General features: G+C 39.1%; 1 protein-coding gene across 3 annotated transcripts in view; it reads right to left on the bottom strand.

Annotated features, from left to right (window-relative positions):
- REV1 (REV1 DNA directed polymerase) overlaps window positions 1-20416 on the bottom strand; it is a 52865-nt gene extending 32449 nt beyond the window's left edge. Inside the window, exons 1-6 of one of the 3 annotated variants that reach the window (XM_071745491.1) lie at window positions 20124-20356; window positions 16722-16823; window positions 6516-6582; window positions 5607-5739; window positions 3699-3867; window positions 1099-1248 (exon numbers count right to left, since the gene is read on the bottom strand). In XM_071745491.1, the coding sequence (XP_071601592.1) occupies window positions 1099-1248; window positions 3699-3867; window positions 5607-5739; window positions 6516-6572 (509 nt within the window). In that variant the 5' untranslated portion in view covers window positions 6573-6582; window positions 16722-16823; window positions 20124-20356. Of the gene's footprint in view, window positions 1-1098; window positions 1249-3698; window positions 3868-5606; window positions 5740-6515; window positions 6583-12024; window positions 12049-16721; window positions 16824-20123 lie in introns of those variants that run through there. The other 2 variants (XM_071745482.1, XM_071745502.1) reach the window with 2 other exon arrangements.
- Between the last annotated feature and the right edge of the window lie 702 nt (window positions 20417-21118).

Below are 21118 nucleotides of genomic sequence, written 5' to 3'. Positions count from 1 at the left end.
ATATCTAGTATCAGTATTACATATCTAGTATCAGTGGACAGGGCAAGCTTCTAAACTCACGCATTTCAGACTACATTGGTATTTTTGGAAGTCTGCATATTCTTGTTATTTAAAAACATGAGCAATGCAATAATAAGAGACAACGGTGATTGTATCATTCATTGTTTAAAATATGTCTAACAAATACTGCTTAGGATATTAATTTTGTAGCACTGGTTTTATTTTACCTAACTATAGATAAATCCCCCTGCTAAATTCCTTATGTGATAAAGTTGCCTCAGTATTATACACAACTCAAATTCAAATAAATCAGCCAACTATGGACAAGCAAGATCACCATCACAAATCAGAAAGCATAGTATATCTGGTACAGTATCCTTGTCCCTGTTTGATCAGTAGTGTTGGACCAGATAACCTCCAGGGGTCTCTTCCAACATAAACCACTTTATAATTTTATGATTCTTGCCTCTAAACAACAGACAACTGCTTCTGAAAAAAGATGCTGGATCTCAAAAAAAAAAAAAAAAATCTACAAGACTGTCTGTTCAAGTGGAAGTTTTCTTTACAAATTCCAATTCCCCTGCCATTTAAAAGTTTTGCTGGTGATTTCTATTCTGCCCCTTCTCAAGGTCTTTTATATTTTTTTTTTACTGTAATTGGACTTCTAAAATTCATCTTCTGCCTCAAGTGTGGCTTAAAACTTAGTGTTAGCATATATAAGGTATGTTGTGAAAAGAAGCTAAAGAAAGAACTTTAAAAGTATGCATATATGTTTGTTCCTAGATACCTTTACCAAAGTTATCCAATTGTACCAGCTTTTTGTTTTTGAAATAGAGTCAATGTCACTAGTCAGAAGACTCTGATGTATGCCTGTTGCTTCCATATAGATATACTACATCCTAGGTCACATTATGAAGCAAGGCATGGTCCAAAGACTAGAGAGAAGGCTTGGAATCAAGGTAATTGCAATTCTGTCCTCAATTACCTACACAGGTGTATCTTATTTTCAAAGATCAGAGCTTCCCTCTTATAAAGCCAAAATGAAACCCATTAGGGGTGAATGATCAGGATCTGAATTATAAAGTCAGAAACACTTACACCCTGTTGAGATCTTTAGCTAGATTGCTTGGACCTGGCATTGCATCTTCAGGCTTGCATATGCTATTGAAGTTGAGACCTTTTTGAACACTTGACTGCTTGGTGTAAAGCTGATACGGAATGTGTGAGAGGAGACGTCCAGCTTTAATGCTGAAATAAAAAAAAAAAGAAACTCATTACTATTTGAGACATTTTTTAAAAATCTAACATTCTACACTAAAAATACCTCTTGTAAAAGATACCAGTACTTTGGTCATACAGCTTTTTGCTGTTCTACTATTTGTACTTGCAGTCCCTTCCCACTGCTAACTGGATTGAACTGAAAAGTAATTTGTGATGTGGTTGCTGGTACTACAAAAGGTATCTGCACATCTGTGTTCATCAGTTGTCTTCATTTCTCTTCTACAACTGACACACATAAAAAAATAAACAATGCCCAGTCAAAACAAAACTTGGTGAGTGGTCCAGGTTATTCTAACTGAACAACACTGAGTTCTTTAACTTAGAAAAATGCAAATGGACATATTCCAAATAAATTTCAGTAGAATCTGAAGGTCAGCTAGGATGTGGTTCACTATTAAAGAGGAACTATTTTTTCCATTCAAAAAGGGTAACTACCCCTTCTTGTGAGAAAATTCACTGAAGAAAGCTAGACAGAAGAATAATTTTCAAACAGACCTTCCACAAATATCTACCACAGTTCTGTCCTATTTTTTCCAGTGTCTCCTTTTTCTTGTTCCACTGAAACAGAAACTATGCTTCCTAACTGCTAAATTCCTGAGGGAATTAATGGACTGAAGTGGAATCCTCACAAAAATACACTGCAGCATGATTTCATTTCTCCAACCCAACGCCTGTTGCTGGCAGTGGAAGTTAACAGCCTTCCCAGACTAATACTTCACCTCTTCTCCACACACAGCTCTTCTTATTGAACACTGGGTCACAGATGCTGAAACTTCTCATAGAAGAGAAAGCTCTCTCGTATCAAAGAAGCTTAACATCAGTGTTCAGTTTTGAAGATACAATTAGAGTCAAATTTTAAAATTTAGCTCACTGGAAAATACTGTTTTTCTGTTCTTCAACACCTGAATGCTTTCTCTTGAAGATGTGCTCTTTAACTAGCTCAAATCTGTACTAATGTCAAGGGAGCTGGACAGTGGAACAAAAAGCCCATAGGAGATTTCTGGCTGCAATTAGAGAAAAACATAGATCTCGCATAGTGTGAGATCGCATTTCCTAATTAGAGAAATTACAATGAGTTAGGCATATACATAGAGATCTGGTAAGTAAAAACAGTCTTTAAAACATATCAATTAAACAGTATTTGATACACTGATATAAAGCATTCATAAAAGAACATAATTTACATTAAGCATTGTCAAACAGAGTTAAAAATACACATTGGTAGAGTTCCAAAGCTTTCCTGTACAGAAAATGTTGATGCAGTAAACTAAGCTTGTACAATGCCTGGTTAGACTGTTTCTTGTATCACCATGTGAACCTGGGTGCATAACCACCCAGGGTGCATAACCACCCAGGTATTTCAAAGTCATTACTGCAATTTCAAGATGATTAAAAAACCCCACATTTATTGAAGAACTTGTTCATGCTAAAATTTTTGCTATTGGAGTAACTAGTTGCATTACAAGACCAGTACACAGTTGGTTTGGTTTTTTAAGAACTGTTTTAAGATGCAGCAATAGGAAGCCTATTCTAGATGCATCATTCAACATCTTTCCTCACTCCAAACTCCTTGGATCACAGCATACAAAATTAGGCTGAAAAAGGACCTCTGAATGTCCATAATGCAAACACTACTCAAAACAGGGTCTTCCTTAATTTGTTGCAGAAACAGAGAGGTAGCAAAACCACAGAAGGGGAGTGGAAAAAGAATGATTTTGTCCCTAAGGCAACCACACTGCAACACTGGATTTTGCAACTTCTGTTGCCACAGGATCTCTATGTGATGCTAATTTAGCCAATATTCTAGTTACTTCCATTTAAGAAAAGGTTTATGAGTGTGACCTTAGACCATAGTTCAGAATTTCCACAGGTCAGAATACACAGGGAATATATTCCAGTGAATGAAGGAACCAAAGAATGTAATTCCTTTGTAAATAAAACTAGGGGTTTTACTTATTTTGTTTTTGTTTTGCTACAAAGTCACAATGTAATTTTTAGATGGATTAATCTCAGTTTTAAGGAAATGCTTTTCAATTTATATTCTTCTTTATTTACAGATGAAATTATACTTACGCAACACAGATGGCAAGAGGTTAAAAAAACAATCATGTGGTACTTATTTCAACATACTGAGATAGAGACTGGTCAACTGGCTATTAAATGGAATCAGAAGGATAATTTTCAGTTTCCTGATATGCCTGAGACTCTGAATGTTTTTAGTAAGGTTTCTTAAGACAATCACTAAGAAGCTTATCTTCAGTGTAACAGTAGTATAGTTAATCAGCAGTTGCAAGGATAGATTTATTTTAAAGTAAACATAGTATCAAAATCCAATGCTCTACAATTCTGTTTTTCCAGATTTTTCTCCTTTTTTTTCCAAATGGAGAAATTTCTAAAAGCAGGAGACCGAAACTTACCTTTCCATGATCCACTCTGGCCGAACTACTTTTTCTCCTTTCAATTCTTTTATTTTGGCATTTGGAAGATTTGTGGCAATGATGTGAGTTGTTTTTGATCTGGAATAATACACATGGTATTGGCCTCCATGCAACATCATTAGCCGTCTCAATTCATCAGCTGAGGGATCTATAAAATTAAAACCAGATATATTCCCGTTTTGGGTCAGCAAATATAGTAGGAAAAACAATTTTGAAAAATGTGATGCTATGATCAGAAAGAGTGCAAACCATTGTTTTTCCCCTGAAAAACCTTGCAAATTCTTCAAAGAACAAATCACAAAAACATTTCTAAAGAAATGTTGAAAACTATGTTTCTGAAGAGCCTGATTCAAAACAGAAATGCTACTTATATTACCAAGGATCTTTCCACAACATGTACGGTGGAGGGTTGGGGGGGGGGAATATCTCAAGTAGATTTAATGCTTAACTACATTTAAAAACCACTTTACATCAACACAATACAAAATTAGACTTACTCGCTCATCTTTGCAGCATAGTTTGTGTGAACAGTTTATATCCAGAAAAGAATTAACATCAAGAGGGTTTAGCAACAGCACAGAACTCTGATTATACGATCGCTGATTTACCAAAGGAGTTAACTCATTCCTTCCTTACCAGGTTATTCTCAAATTGTTACAGGGAACAGGGAATACCTTAAAAACTAATGTTTCTTCTTATCCCCTCCATCATGTTAAAAAGAGTACTTATTTTGCAAGCAGCAGTGGGAGGAAAAAAAAAAGAAAAAAGTTTTTAGCTTTTGGAAAAACTGCAGTGGTGTCACACAGACCACCAAACGGCACAAGTATTAATGTTCTGACACATAAATGTGGCACAAGATTAAAAAAAAGAAAAAAAAAAAAAAGAGAGAGAGAGGCAGAAGAAATTTTTTTATAAAATAGTTACAATTTCTTCCAGTGGCCTACTGTCAACTCTCAAAATATTTCTAACTTTTGATTAAACATCTAAATTTTAATTAAAATAAGCACACATTTTCTCCAAGTGTTATCTTTTCTACTGCAGCCTTTTGGAGCTTTATTTTGGAACTAGTACCTTGAAGAAGGTACTAGGTTCACAAAAAAACCTGCCTGTATTAAATAACTCCATAAATTAAGATGCATTAATATTAACATGTCCACCATAATCTTTTTCAGTCTGCTAGAGCCCTGTGCTCAAAGCAGCACTGCTCCATACCATAGAAGGTACACATATCAGTTATGTAATAGTCACAACACTACTGGCACAGGTCCCTGAAAAAGGCTTCTAGGAATTTTCAAAGAGGTTATTAAGCTGCTTTACAGAACCTAGGAGAAAGATGAATGTAAGTATGGTATATTAAAAATTGTACTCCAGTTAACATGCATGAGTCCATCACAGACAATGCATATATATGTATTACCTCTTCTCTTGTTTCTGTTTCCACTCCTAATGGGTTCATTGTCTCAAGCACTATGCCACCCTGAGCAAGAAAATCTCAGCATATCCACCCAAACATAAACTTAATGCATGTGGTTCCAAGTCCAATGCAACCATTAATAGTTTGGAAAACTAAAAAATTGTGTATGTAGAAGAATGGATGAAATTAAAAGATTTCATTTCAAACAATAGAATCACAAAGATGGAAAAAGTTACTCCTATCAGTGACCATTCATATAAATGATTTAGTAACGTATTTATATTCAGAATCTGTATCTGATTGTATACTGAAAATCTTAATCATGAAATATAAAGGGATATAACATACACAGTAATTGTTATGTATTTATTTAGCTGCAAACTCATTTGTTTTACAGTCCTTTACTCCACTTAGGATGGTGAACAGACAATAGAACAAAACAGAACAGATCCTTAAAAAATTATATGCTTCACCTGTTAAGCCATTGACATAGATGGCAACTCCACTAAAGATACTTGATGAATTTCCATCCCTCTGATGCTGTATGGCCGATTCTGACCGGAATTGATCCTCCAGTTTCTTAACCTTTGCTGACATGTATCCACCCTAGTTTTTAAATAAAAAACAAAATAAAACCCATGAAGCTAGTCTTACTTTCTAACATTTGCAGACAGAAAATGGTCAGTTATAAGATTGGAGAGCCAAGCTGCATTCCTTCAAATTTATTTTGGTTGATATGCAAAAAACTTTTTTTTTTTTCCAAAGGAAAACCAACAAATACTCCACCCTAAGTTCTTATCTACAGGACAGCTGCACCTTGTAAGCGACATGGCAGGATTTATTTCACATTTGTCTTGTTCTATAAGAAGATTTTATCTACATAAAAATTCTTATAGAATACAAAAAAGGGAAAAAAAAAAAAAGGGAATGATGCAAGTTTGGATGCTAAATCAGAGGCTCACTGCCGAAGGAAAAAATGTGAGGAATATTCATAGATCTTCATGTATTTTTGGTGATGAGGTGGTATTATTGTAAATATTTATATAAATTAGGTCCCTCAGTTACTGTTTCTCCAACTATACAGAATGTGGTAGAGACAACCATAATTAAGAGTTTTCAAATTATTTAGTTTATATTTAAATGGTGATTTTTCAAGGGCCTTCAGTAATTAATAATGCAATTAGTGGATTATTTTGAAAGAAGAGTTAAAAATCTGGTAATTTGAAAAATTTATTTTGAACTTAACTATGTGTTTTCAAGTGAAGCAAAATGGTTCCACTTATAGCATACCTTTAGCACATGTAACAATAGTGTTAACAGTTTTTAAATACAGTGCCATTTACCTCTTTAAAAAAAAAAAAAGCCACTTTTCTTGAACATACCCATACTCCCCAGCCATCGTTTTCGGCAGCCCGTTTCCTCCATCCACCCCGCCTCATACTGAAGCTTCTGCATAAGAAGAAGAATGCTTAATTAATTACATGTTTGGTAATAGCACAGGTGGCATTTCAATGATGCATTACAGGCCATCTACAGATTATCACCAAGATTACATTTTTCAATGGGCTTCACTGAAGTCTGTGAGTTACACAGTTAACCTAGAAATTAAAAATTGCATAAAAGCCTGGTTCCTCAGTTCTGCAGTAATGTATGCTGTAGCTCTTGCTAGGTATCAAAAGCACACAGGCACATTTTGTTCTATGCACTCTGAATACAAAAATCATTACAATGTTCAGTTTCCATTATGATTTATTAAATACTTCCTGTTGGTCATATATCTGTGATAAAAAAGGAGTAATATAAGGCTCTTAAATACAATTGCTACTGTGTGTGAAATGTCACCCAAGTCAGGAACAATCTTGTGTTTCCTATTTGATACTATCAACATGGTGGGATGCCAACAAACCCCTCCTGCTAGGAGAGACTGGATTATTTTCACCAGTGGATTTACAGCTAATCATAAAAGGTCCAACTGGTCATTGCTCCAACATAGTATAACACATAAAAGCAAAAAATAAACACAGGACAATGAAAAGCAAGTTGTTTAAATGACCTAGTATGATCTATAGCTAAGTTCGTGACTTGCTTCTTTGGGGCTTTTGGTGCACTGGTTTGCATTGCTTAATAATAAACAAACAAACAAAATATTCAACCAGCCAAATTAGTTTTCCACACTTAACCCTGGACAATGAGCTGTACACAGCAGTGTCCCCAGACAAGCTATTATTTCGTTAGAACAAAACCAGTGGAGAGAAAAAGAAACATTTTGGACTGTGGCCAACTGTTCACTGCACCCAGGTGATTCACATTAACTACAGCTGTTGCAACACTGATTTTAAAATATTGATTAATGATGTGGTAAGATCATGAGGTCACTGCCTGCTACTGCATCTCTCACTTTTTACTCTAACCAGTTCCCTAAATAAAAACACTGTTTTGTCTTTTAGAGCTATCAAGTCTTATGAGTGTGAGGACAGGAATCTGAAACTAAAAGGAAGATTCAAGCCAACCACCCTTATTTTATTAAATATTTATTTTCTATCCATTTATCCTCCACAGAAACGCATAGAACTACACTTAATACACAGAAGGAAAACAACTGGGGTTTTCATCATCATCTGCTTTTGAGAAGATACCTACTCTCTGGAATATCCATAACATTGTCTATTAATAGAACACAGAGGCTTCAATCTCCAGCCTACCAGAAAGCACATACAGCTGTGGATGAACATAACAATGCATTTTGGTCATTTTCCTATCAAGGCCTTCTACTGTTCTGGTCTGGAGACTGCCTCATCTTTCACAATAAAATATTTCTCTCTGAACCTGGCTGAAAGTTAAATTCTAGCTTTCCTCTCTTAAACCCCTTTTGTTCTAGAGCTACCAAGCAAGTATATTTGGAAATCCAGTTCAGTCACCCTGGGTTGCAGGCAAGTTTTACTGCAGAACAAGACAGAGCTGCAGGAAAGTTTTCATAAATCTGCTCATTTTCATGGAATACTGCAAATATGCCAGATCAAGCAACCACAGAATTATAGCCAAAGCAGGTTTAACTACTTTGAAAAGACAAGCTTCAGCTGTACATTTCATGACCTCTGCAAACAAAAGATGATCATGACACTCCTGGTTCTATTCTTCTCATAGTTGCTATAATTTGATATGTAACCTACACACACATATGTAAGTATGAAGATCAATCACATGTCAAAGAGATAAGCTCTGCAGCATCAACCAAAAGAGAAAAAACTCTCTTCAGGATGTTGCATCTTCCTCTCTAGGTACCTGCATTTCTTACCCAGAAACAAATTTCCAAGACACTGGCCTTTCTGAAATTATTTTTCAGTGGTTTTCATTACTTATAATAGATACCCAGAACTCTTAAAGACCAGTGAAAAAATAAAGGAGACGAGCTAGATGATTTCATGAAATACAATATTGACTTCTTCCCTTTAGAGAACAAGACATAGTGGAAACAGCTAGATTATTTCTTTCATATGGAAAATTTCTGTTTTTCCATCAGCTGAAGTCAACTAATTCAAATCTACCACTGTTGGCTAAGAAGCTCTTGGAGAAAACAGAAAATAAAAGTTGAGGGGAAAAAACACATTAATGAAAATATCATCTAGTGTTTCTAGATACAAAAGGCATCAGCACAGCATATGAACTCATAAGAGACCCCAGAATTTTAACTATTGATTACTCTTTCTCCTTCTTAATAAGGGATGACAAAGTCTTAAAGGGTGGCTACAAAAATGACAGAAGCTCTCTCTTATCAAGGAGCCACATGTAGAGGACAAGAGAGATACAATGGGTACAAGCAGCAACAGAAGAGGTTTCATCTTGGTAAGAGTTTTTACAGTGAGAGCAATAAATCACTGAAACAACCCCCCCCCAGGGACACAGTAGTCCTCATAACTGGGAGGTTTTCAATCTGCAATTGGACAGGGTGCTACATAATCTCATCTAGACTTCCCTATCCATGAAAGGCTGGACTAGATAGACTTTCAAGTTCCCTTCCAATCTGGACTGTTTTATGATTTTAAATCTATCAGAAAAAGAAAATCCCATCCAAAAAGAAACTCTTTACTCTGAAAAACAAAAAAACCAAAAAGAAACTTCAAGTACAAAATACACTCTATAAGTAACCACATCAGTCTAACAAAGATGTTCTTTATTTCACTCACCAAGTTCTTGAGAAGACAGGATTTGGTAGGTAGTTACTTTTACCCAAATACATACAACCTCTTGCTTCAACTAAAACATCTATTGCCTGATGAACTGAAGAACTGCCTTGTAAGCTTCTCTGGAATCTTGAAGCACATTTTACACTTTTATTTGGGACACCGTGAGGTGAGGAAAAAAGATCCCTACTCTAAAAGTCAGTCTATCAGAACACCACAACCAGTGGGGCCAATCAGAATCATGGGTATGGGCCTAGCTTGATTAAAACCAGAAATTAGAAAAACAAAACCACTTCAGGTTAGTGTGTTAAAAACATGACTTACCGTGTTTTTAAAACACATGACTTAGTTACTTTCCTAGAGCCTACAAAACTTGAGAAGCTAGACTCTTAATGCCTACTTACAACATCTGACAATGATTTACCATTTCCTTGGCAGATGTGATTTTTGACTCAGCCAGTCCACTTAAATTCTGAACATAAAAGTTAAGAACATGGTACTTCAATGATTTAGAGATGCCTTTGGCTCAATTCTTGTGAGTCATGGATTACTTTCTTAATGCTGATATGAAAACCTAGGATACTAATTTCTCCCTTTTGAAGTTCTAGAAACTGAATGATGAACCAAGGTTTCTGGACTAAGGAGAATCCTCACAGCTGAATTAAGCTTATTAAGAATGAAGACAGCCTCTACAGCTGCCTTGCTGAAACCAAACAACATATGTCATGAGACACATCTTGCACAGGATACACTAAATCAGAGGAAAAGTTAAGTAACATCTGATACACGTTCACTGGTTCATCAAATAAGGAATGTAAGGATAATACAAAGTTCCCTCTATAAGAATCATGCTGAAGGGATGAGTAAGAGAAACTTTGTGTCAAACTCTTGAAGCTGGGATGGATACCAAGATGGGATGTAAACACCTATCACAAGCAGGCCAGTTTCAGGTAGGAGTTCATCATTCTTGTGATTGTAATATCTAACTTATTTCAGAACAGCTTTCTATGTTTTCACAAATTCAAGAGCATAAGTGCACAGTGACTCAGTGACAGTGAGCCACCATAATTATTAGTTTTAGGGTATCTCTAGAGCCTGAAAGATAAGCTATAAAATTACTCTTCACCCAGAGAAAAACATTTTAAATAAAACTGAAATGCTGATATTCTAAACCTGTGAACACAAGGAAAACTTCAGCAAGGAAGAATCACAACAGACTTTGAAACTGCACAAAAGCCTGTAGAAGTAGAAATAGAATCCTTAAGAACAGAATCTAGGTTTTCAGTTCAAGAAAATCAACTTTTCAAGAAAAAGAAACTAAGTCAAAGACTCCTGTACTCAAAATCAAACTTACTTTGGGCCTTAATCTCTCTCTAGACCACATACAAATGGTAATATCTTAGAATTCCATGAAATAGGATTCTTTAACTAAAATTCTAATTTCTACTGGGCAATCCTTTTTAAAACTGAAAAAAAAATATAGAAGAGAAACCGAGAGTTTTGATGCTGTGTACATCACTGGTGGCTCAGAATTATTCAGCACAGCCCACTAGGAAAAGATATGTAACATACCCTTGAGCACTGCTTTATAGAACTAGCATTATACTTCACAACTTAATCCTATTATTAAAGGCCTTTAATCAAAGCCTACAGATCAGGTAATGGAATGAAATGTTAATTCTATATTTTATCAATTCTATAAACAGATCCGTATGGATAGAAGAGTTTCAAAGCAACTGTGAGATTTTACAATGCAAATCAAGGAATGCAGATGTGAACGTTGTTGTTTAGCTAATATTTGTTCTAATTTCATCTGTAGCACACACAGTCAGATGCAGGGAAGTTATTTCTTTAAAATACTTAAAATTCAGGATAGCATGGTTGCAAGAAAAGTGGCTTTCCTTTATCTTGGGCAGTTGGAATAACACACATAATAGACAAACTCAAACCAAAACCACAGGCATTATAGGGTAAAACTCTTTGGAGCATGGAATTCAGATCTTAGTGACTCTATAAAAAGTGAACCTGGATCCTGATGGGCTTTTTAATTCTAGGTCAGTAAAAGCCCTGCCCAAACCCGAGTACTCTCTGCCATATTCTTCAGTATTCCCTTTTCCAGGTATATTGTGAAAGAACATTTCTGTTGCCTCTTCTAGTAGACAATTTCAATCTGGTAAAATATGCAGTTTATAATTCAGTACTACAGGAAAGCATATGAATGATTTCCAAGGATAAAATGAGGCTGCACAGTAACTCAACAAATAACCCTCCAAACTTGTGTCTGAATGCATGGCACAGGCAACTTCTAATCCAGATAATTCAATTTTAGGTAACTGAAGGATGAATTAAAGTATTACACATTGTAAAAGCTAGTTTGCATTTCTGACTGGAATGAACATTCCATCAGTGTTCTTCAACAGAAAATAACTTGATATAACTAACATATTCCAGCCTCATAAGCCTTATTCTTGAAGGTGAAACTCTACTGCAATCAGAATGGATATCTTAGACCACTGCTAATGAATATCAAAATCTTTTGCTTGAACTCTAGATTGACTCTATCCCAGCTCAGCAGAGCTTAAAAATTGTTTCCAAGTGGGTATTTTGTGGCCTGTTTGAGTTTCATGCATCTACATTCCAGCTCCCACACATCAAAGTCACCACTCTGTTTGGCACTAATCTCCAAGCTCTTTGAGGAAAACTGTCTTACATGTTTACACATTTCTCAGCACCAGAGTCCTATTCTTGACTGAGTCTTCTGGAAAGAGCTGCTGCTACAGGGTCTAAAACTGTTCTCTACCACAAGTTCAGAATCCAGAAAAAGAACTTAAAAATTAAAAAAGAGAGTTCAAAAGTTCTTGTAAGATACCGCATTTTAAAATCCCTGTGATTTTAGACATTCAGCTAACATTACTGGTTCATATTAAAACAAACTAATTAGCATGTTGCAAAACAGATAAATTTTTTTCTAGGTGGGAAATAAAATTTCAGGGTGAAGTTTCGTAAGATGGTTTAATCAGCTCTACAGCTGTGTCCAAAAGTGATGGTTCTGCTCTTCAACCTCTGCTGACCTAACAGGTTTATTTCTTCTTGCCAATCCCTGTACTACCTCCAAACTCTCCTCTGTGCTCATACTGGTGCTATGTGCAATTCAACTCATGAAATCAACAGAACATGGAAACAATTCTACAGGCTAGCTTCCTGCCAGTTTAGCAAGCTGAACTGACTCACGAAAGCATCAGACAAAGCCAAAGCAGACATACCAGTAAAGAGGAATTGATGGGACTGTTATTTTCCTTGCCAGTTACATCTTAAGATCATCTTAGCTATTTCTAGAAACTGAATATAGAGCCATGACTATAACCAACTGTGATGTAAATATGGATACATAGTTGCAATGAGCTAGATACTCTTAACTAGTCCTGTTTATGTTATGTTGTGTCCTGTCCCAATAAACAAGAGTTTTTAAAGAAAAGTTACAAACAGCTCCCATCTTAAGTCACTTATGTCTGTAAGATAACAACTGAACTATAAGCACCTGATATTACAGGATCAACCAGTAATTTATTCTGCAGTTCAATCTTCAATGATATTTAGAAGCAACAGATATTATATTAGCTGAAGGATACTTTAAAAATATCTGTGCCTAGAAACATGAAGTATCACCCCTATTTCCTGTGAGTAAAACTAAGAGTATAAATTGAAAAATAACAATCATTAAAATATTAAGCAAATGAGACACAAAATTGTTACTGAGTATGAGAAATTTGGAAGTAGTATTTTCCTAAAAATATCCATGATCATTTGCTAGAAAGGTGAAATACCATACAACTTACATAAAGCATGAAAAAAACCGAGTGCTTCAGAGTGAACTTGTTAAGTGTAGACTATTCTAAAACTGTGTTTTTTAATTTGAGCTTGACAGCAAAGAAATTACACGCTGGCCTTCAGTTCAATCACTCCTCAGAAAGAGAAACAGGAACTCTTTCCTAAACTAATCCAGTTTCCAAACTATTTTTGCAACTGAAAGTGATTTTAATTTCAGATCATTGCTTTAACATCAAGAACTATATACTTTAAATACAATTAATAACTAAGAAATATACATTTATTTTGCTGATAAATCATCACAATAATTTGAAGCAGTTGTACAGCAGGTGACTATTTATGTGAGAGATCTGTACAGGAAAAAAGTGTTCATAATTTTTTTTGACAACTGACTTGGAGTCCAGAACAGGCAATTGTTTTAATTGACACAACTTAGAAACTATGAGCACAAAATACAGAAAACAGAATCACTGCACAGCCTGCACCAGCTTTGAGCAATCTGTTTTCAGGATGATATTTTTTGCTTTTCTACATGGCAATTGAGATGGTTAGTTCTTTGAAAAATAGAAAGCCAGATTCAATTCGAGACTGTCAATGTTTCATTCCCCTCCAGGAATAACAAACACTCAGTAGCAGCTCATCACATGTAGTGGTCTAATTTGGTTGAATTTTTCATCTGGACAAAGACTGACTCGAGTTTCAACATTTCTTCACTGTCTGGTAAAATTCTACCCTCTTCTTCAGAGCTTTCTCAGTAATGAGTGGCTCTTCTTCAAAAATTATTTGCCCTATTTAACCATGTAGCTCATATATAACCTCTTAAACACAACTGTTCTCATTGTCACAATACGGCAGAAGCAGACTTCAGCAACCCATCATTATTTCTCTTCTGCACTTAAATTCTTTTGGGGATTCACCCCCTAAGAGCTTAGCACACTCACAATCAGGTTCCAAATGCCTAGATTCCACAATAAAGTCCATTAAGTAATATCAGAATGAGAAGAATTAAGACTTTCAACAGCAACATAGCTAAAGGATTGTAAATCACCAAAAGGAAATTATCTTTCTCTCTTGGACTCACATATACAAAACAATAAACAAGATGAGTGCATTGTATTGTTGAGTAATGTACTGCTGAGTAGTCTTCCTTCAAGCCCATGTTTAGCTGTTCATAGTATTTGGGAACAGAGAACTTGGTTACTCTTTTCTTTGAAGAGTGGGATGCTCATTCTTCTACCTAATAAATAAACAGAACTTGTTTAGGAAGTTTTTAGTTTGTGTGCTTCTTGGACTGACAATAATCCAGTCCCTCAACTTCCCCATTACATAGGAAGCTTATGCTGAGGCTCAAGTCAAGCAGCCAGCAGGTAGCATAAGTAAAGCATGATCTCTCCACTCAAATAATGAGAAGAGTTGCTACTGCTGAATGATTTAGGACTTCCTGGACATAACTGAATGAAGTGTCCTAGTAAAGCTATAGAAAAACTTAACAGGGCAGGCAAAGTGGGTAAATGGAGGCATAATTGTTAGAGAATAAATAACTGGAAAATTTTCATAAGGTGATCCAAGCAAGGAATCTGTGAATGCTCTGAATTTGTTAACATTGAATTCAGCGGCACTATGCTAGCAAATACCTCTGACATACACTGTATCACTTTGCTACTGACCAGTTTGATTGCTCATTACCCAGATTAACCACTTTGGAAATGGAGAATGGCAGGGAAACAAATCTGCGCTCCGAGTCAATGCTCTTCCTAAGGTAATGAAAAAGCATCAGTTCTTTACATGCTGGTTTTGTTTTGTTGGGGTTTTTTGTTTGTTTGTTTTAGGAGAAGTACCTAAGGCAGCTGTGCTTTATGCTCAACTTGATGTTATTGGTGTACACTGAGCAGGTGCTGATCAGGCCAGGCTCTTCAGGAAGGCAGACAAGTTAACACATTCGACCACTTTCCAAATCTAGAGCAAAAATATTACTGACTACTGATTCAGTACCACAATAGGGAGATTTTCTGTATGGAGCTGATTTAATTCCAACTGACACTGCACAGTCAGGTTCCCAAATGTATTTCTGGATTTGCCTTTGAAACTCTCAAAATCCTTTTTGAAGTAAAATTTTCACAAGATATGGCTTCTATGTTTAACCTTGAAGTTTTAAGTTATTACTCAAATTTCTTGTACCTTTCTATCAATTCTATCATGAACTTAGACCAACCAGACTAGGAGAAATCAGATGAAGCAAAAAGGTGGAGAGATCAAAACAAATGGAAATATTTCTCTATCTTTTCCCTGGCTTATTTATGGTTTTCTGAAAGAGAACACCAAGGATGCCAGAAGTCCACATGGGTTGAACAGGTGAATGAAATAAAGAACAAGATTTTTTTTAAATGAAACAACCTACAGGAACTCAGAATATAAAGGTAAGTATGTTTGTTTCTTTATTATTACCCAGACCAACTTTTGATCTGATCCAGTATATTCTCAATTTCCTCCTAGATTTAGAGGAAAGTGAAAACATGAAGCACAATGTTTCTGTGTTTTCCTAGAAGAATCAAAGTTCTAATTTCCTGGGACAAACCAAAAATGCTCTAATTCTTTAAGATCCATAAATAAAATTCAAATCTGAATTTCATTCTTGGCCTGAAGAGGTTTCAAGTTACTATTTTAAGTACCTCTAACATCAAAACAACAGTGTTACACTGATACTTATTGGAGACAGATCAATAGAAAAAGGCCACAGAGAAAAGAACAGCCTACTCTAGGCAAACATGATACTTGAAGAACTCAGGTTAAAAATCAGAGTAGACATTATTAGAATAATTATGAAGTGGCAACAAGTACAATTCAAATTGATTATCAGCCAGAAATTAAAGTGAAAAGTCATTACCCCTTCCCCTTCCAGTACTGTTTCATAAGAGAATCCTTGGAACTCCTTACCAAGTAATGAAATTTCAGCACAGAAATCTAGGAAATAGTGACGGAAAAGCCACTCTTTCAAGTTTCCCAGTGCTCTAATGTTTTCTGAAAATAACTTGCAGATTTAGAAACCATGAAAAGTATCCTTTTGATACAGACCATTGTTTTAGTTCTTTACTTAATGGGAGTTGCATTTAAAAGCACAAAATGGTAAAATACATCTACTCTACTTAGTAAACTGCACTAATTTCCCTTACACTCCACAGTGTCATCCGCTTGTAAGAAGTATCAGCAGTTTTATTACTTCCTTTAAATATCACAAACTCCTAGGTTTCCACAATGATGGAAGCAGAACACAACAATTTGTCCAAGATGCTGACTCATTATGCACTGGACTAACAGTTGATACGAGTCACCTCAAAGAGAAGATGTCATGAACATGGTAGACAGAACTTTAATTTACTTTGGATATTCAATGTCAACTAAAACCTCACCAAAACTGTTAGCAACAGTCCCCAGGTAACTGCCAAAACATACCACATACCTCACCCTACCAGAATATTGATGATTTCTAAGTCAATATGGAAAAGCCTCAGGAGTAGTTCTCAACCCTGTTCTGTGCAGTTTCAGCTCTGCTTTTATATTTTGGCATTCAAACCAACCCACCTGCATTTGCAAGAATGATGCTGCAATGTGTCTTCTACTGAGCAAAATTAGCTCTCTCCTTTTCAGGATTATATACTTTCATAAACCAAGAAGCTGAAAGGTCTGCATGAATTCAAGCAAACCAAATAAGGAGGTCACAACCAGTAACTCACATTATAATTCGGTTATTTACAGGTAGCTGGGAACAGAAAGAAAAACCAACATAGAAGAGTTAATCACAATATAGCTAAGCTTTACTTAGACAAGAAACTCTGCCTAGTAAGGAGGCAAAGTACTAATAGGGAGACCTGAAGTTCCCCTCCTCCCAAAAAAGAAACATTAAGAAAATGTTACCTTCCCCAAAAGCTAACAGACATTCTGGGACCATGGCCTGGGACCATTAGGCCTTCAAAGCAAGAAACAGAAGGTGCAGTAATCCTTTTTCTGGATACATCAAACAAAATGTATCTCCTAGATGAACTTAACAGTGACAGATGCCTGAACTACAGTAGCAGAGGTCCTTCAATTAGTTTTGAAAATAAAAGCAATGGGAATGGAAGCTACCACTGTAGCCCAGAATTTAAAGCCATGTAAGGCACTCATCTATTCTTTTCTCTCTCTTCAGTGAATGAAAAGCATTTCCCAATTCTGACTTCTATCTCATGAGCTCTGGTTCCTCCACATTAAATACAGGAGCAGAGGAACCACAAACATGGAAGGCCCTCCTCCAATTAAAACTCTGTCTGGTTTCCACAACAGAGCAGAAAGGTGCTCTTGGGGAGAAGCACTACACAAATTTATCTGTTTAAAAAAGACGCTTTCACAAGACACTATTATACATTTGAGAATTCCTCATGGGGGTTTTTGCATCCACTTTGACTTGCTATCATACTTTCACCTTCACAACTCCATGGCCACTCCCATTTCTATTCGCTTCTCCAGTTTCTCCTTATTTTGCTATGCTTCAGTAAACACATGGCACTATCACCAAATTAATCTACACTGTATTCTTGAGGGAGGGTTTCAACGTTTGGGTATTTAGCTCCCTTGTTATATCTGTACCAGACAAACATGCTGCTAAGAGCTGACACAGATATCAGTGATATTAACATACACCTTTAATTAAAACAGAAGAATGTTTAAGAACAAAAATTCTTCATGAAATAAACAACAACTAACAAATTAAATGGGGATAGCCCATGGCAGGGTCAGGCAAATCATTCTTTTCCTGCTTGCCTTCAACCATTAGCTATTTAAAAAGGGTCTGTGTAATTATAGCAATTATTTCTACCAACTCAAACTGTTTTTTTATCAGTTTTACTTTTTCTTTAATCTCTCTAGTACCTGACAGGGAGGGCAGGAAGATTGAAAATTTGCCATGAAATTTATTTTATTTTAAAAGCCATCTGGGTCAAGGAATCAGAAAAGACTAATCAAAATCAGCACTCAATTACAACACACTATCACTGCATCACTATCACAACACATTATCAGAACAGGCTGTGACTAAGTAAGAGTATATATGTACTATCCAGAAGGATGGACTGGTGCTAAATTCAATACTGAAGACACATACACTGTACACAGAAGAATAATCAGTTTACTATCAAGGCTTGAAATATGCCAATGTATTTTTCCTATTAGAGATTTACTTTTTAAACAATCCATCTTCAAGTAGTTAAACATCAGAGTCACATAGCAGGTGTCTGCACTGTGCCTCTACTAATACTGTCCTACCAATGACCTCCAGTCTGACAGCTTGGGATTATTTACTAACAGGGATTTGGTACCTTGTCCAGTGGAAGACATGGACCAAATGAAAGACCAGCATGGTGGGAACAAGTAATAACTACAAGCTTGAGAGAAGATGACAAAGAATTTGTCAGAGATTTGGATTGCTGTGCTAAATGTCATAAACCTTAGAAATAAATAACTATTCCATGAATAAATGATAGCTATAACCTCTTGCAACTAATAGCACTAAGGAAGCTGTTTAAAACAATTCTATGTGAGCAACATAAGCATCCAAATGAATAAAAAATTCAGATTGCAAAATTACAGTCTCCTTGGTTTGCTTCTTTGGACTACAGTATCAAATTTGAGATTGGACTGGTTTTTAAATCAAGATGCAAAACAAACATCAGCTCACCTTTTGATGAAGAAAATCTCTCGTTAACACAACTAATTTACAGCCCTGACATTTTTAATACTCTAACACGAATTTTAAAACATCAGAAATAATGGAATATTACAGTGATTTTTTACACACAGATTTTCTACCAAAAAGAATCATTTGCTTGTGATACTATCTTTCTGTCCCTTCTTAGGGTTAACAAGCCATTAGCACACACCCTCCCATAGGAGAGGAGGAGAGAAAAGGGGGGGCTTTTTCGTTTAGTGTCACAGATCAAGTTAATTGCAACTACATAACTAAATGCATCAACGTTACACATGGAAAGGGTGAAGAAGCATCGGTGGACTTGTCCCTCGGTGTTAGTAAGCACAGGCTCACTCGTCAAGCACAGGTCCTCGTCCTTTCAGCACATTGGTTGCATCCACCACTATTGCTCAGCAAATACAACTTGTGACAAACACGATGGCAAACCGCGGACAGATCCATGCTGCTACAGCTGACTGTCACAGAGCGCGGTGCGTTCGAGAGGGCCAGGCTGCACCAAGGCTCGGGCTTTCCTCCTCCAACCTACTTCCCTGCAATGACCCCTTAGCTGGCAAAACACCCGCCGCATCACTCCGGCTCTGCCTGGGGAGCCGTGTTGTGTCTGAGGCGCAGGCCCCATGTGACAGGCACACACACACACACAGGTGCCGTAGCGGGGCGGGGGAGGGGAAGGCGGCGAGCGGGGGTGTCTGACCCAGACATGTACACACCTGGCACACCCTCGGCAACTTGCGGGGGGCGCGCCCGCGCGCGTCCCCGGGGGTCCCTGTCCCCGTCCCACCCCACCCCTCCCACACTCCCGCGCGCGGGCAAGCGGGGCTGACCGAGGCCCCCGCGCCGGTTACATAACCCCGCGCACCACCCTGCCCTACCCTGCGCGACCCCCTCCCTCCTTCCCTCCCTTCCACATATACCCTTCCCCCCAGCCCCCCTATTCTTTCCCCCCATCCCACGCCCGCTCCACCAAGCCCCGCGCCGGGGAAGAGCTGCGGTGGGGAGACGGGAGAGGACCAGGCCGCGGGCCCAGGGAGGGGCTGAGGCAGGGCAGGGGCTAAGGGCCCCGCGGCTGCCTCAAGGCTTCCGCTCCCCCCCCCCCCCCGCCCCTCCACACCTCCCTTCGCCCCCCGCACACGCGCACGGGAGCGCGCTCGAGAGTGCCGGACAGCCACGGGGGGGCCGGGGCCGCCGCGCCGCGAGAGGGAAGGCGCCCGCTCCGGCAGCCCCGCGCCGCCGCTGCCGCTCACCTTTCGCCGCGTCCCAGACGCACATTCCCGGGGCGCCGCCGCCGCCGCCTCCTGCCCTGCCGGGCCGTGTGGGGCTTCACATCGCGGCTCCCCCCTCCCCGGCACGGGCGCACGCAACCGCCGCCTCCTGCCCGCCTTCTTCTTCTTCTTCCTCCTCCTCCTCAGCTCCCAGCCCCGGCCGCACTCTCCCTCCTCTCTCTCTTCCCTTCCCCTCCCCTCTCCTCCTTCCTTCCTTCCTTCCTCTCTCTCTCTCTCTCTCTCTTCTACCCCCTCCTCCTCCTGCCCCTCTCGGTGTCCCCAGCACCAGCCCCTCCTCCCCACCCTCCCACCCCCCCCCCGCCCTTCCTGCGAGCGCGTCACGAGAGAGTCTCGCGCCACCAACCGCCGCTCGGTCAACAAGCGCCGCGCGCCGGGCAGGCCAGCCAGCCCAGCCCGCCCCGCCGCCCGCCTCGCCCGCCCCCTAGCGGCGCCCCCTAGCGGCCCCGCCGCTGCCGCCGAGAGGGCTGGGGCCGCGCTCACACCCGGCACGTGACGGCGGGGCGGGGCGGGCACGAGCAGCTCGCGCGCCTCTCTCCCTCCTCCCGCCCGCCGCTGCGTCCCGCACGGGCGGGCTGCGGGGAGGCGGCGCCCCCTGCCGGCTCGAGGTGCGCACTGCAAACGCGGGAGCTGCTGCGGCCGCGGCGGCGGCGGCGAGGGCGGACATGTCACAGCGGGACGGGCGGGAGGGCAGGGCTAAGGCGGCGGGGAGGAGAAGGGAGAAGATCTCTGCTGAGTGTAGCTCGGCCACTCGCTTCCAGCGGCTGCGGAGGGCGCTCGGCTGGCTGAGCGGCGGAGGCGGGAGGTGTGCGCGGCCGCCCGCACTGCGGCCGCATCTCGCCGTAAACGCAGCATCAGGAGGCGGGAGGGCGGGGAAAGGGACTGGCAGGTTTCCTGCACCCGGTACTGGCACTGCCCGCTGCCCGGGTCCGGTCCGGGCTGGCAGGTTTGGTGCCCCC

The sequence above is a fragment of the Heliangelus exortis genome, chromosome 1, assembly GCF_036169615.1.
Source record: "Heliangelus exortis chromosome 1, bHelExo1.hap1, whole genome shotgun sequence".
Classification (NCBI taxonomy): Eukaryota; Metazoa; Chordata; class Aves; order Apodiformes; family Trochilidae; genus Heliangelus; species Heliangelus exortis.
Note: the sequence above shows the minus strand (reverse complement) of the source record. Positions and strands in the feature narration are given on the sequence as shown.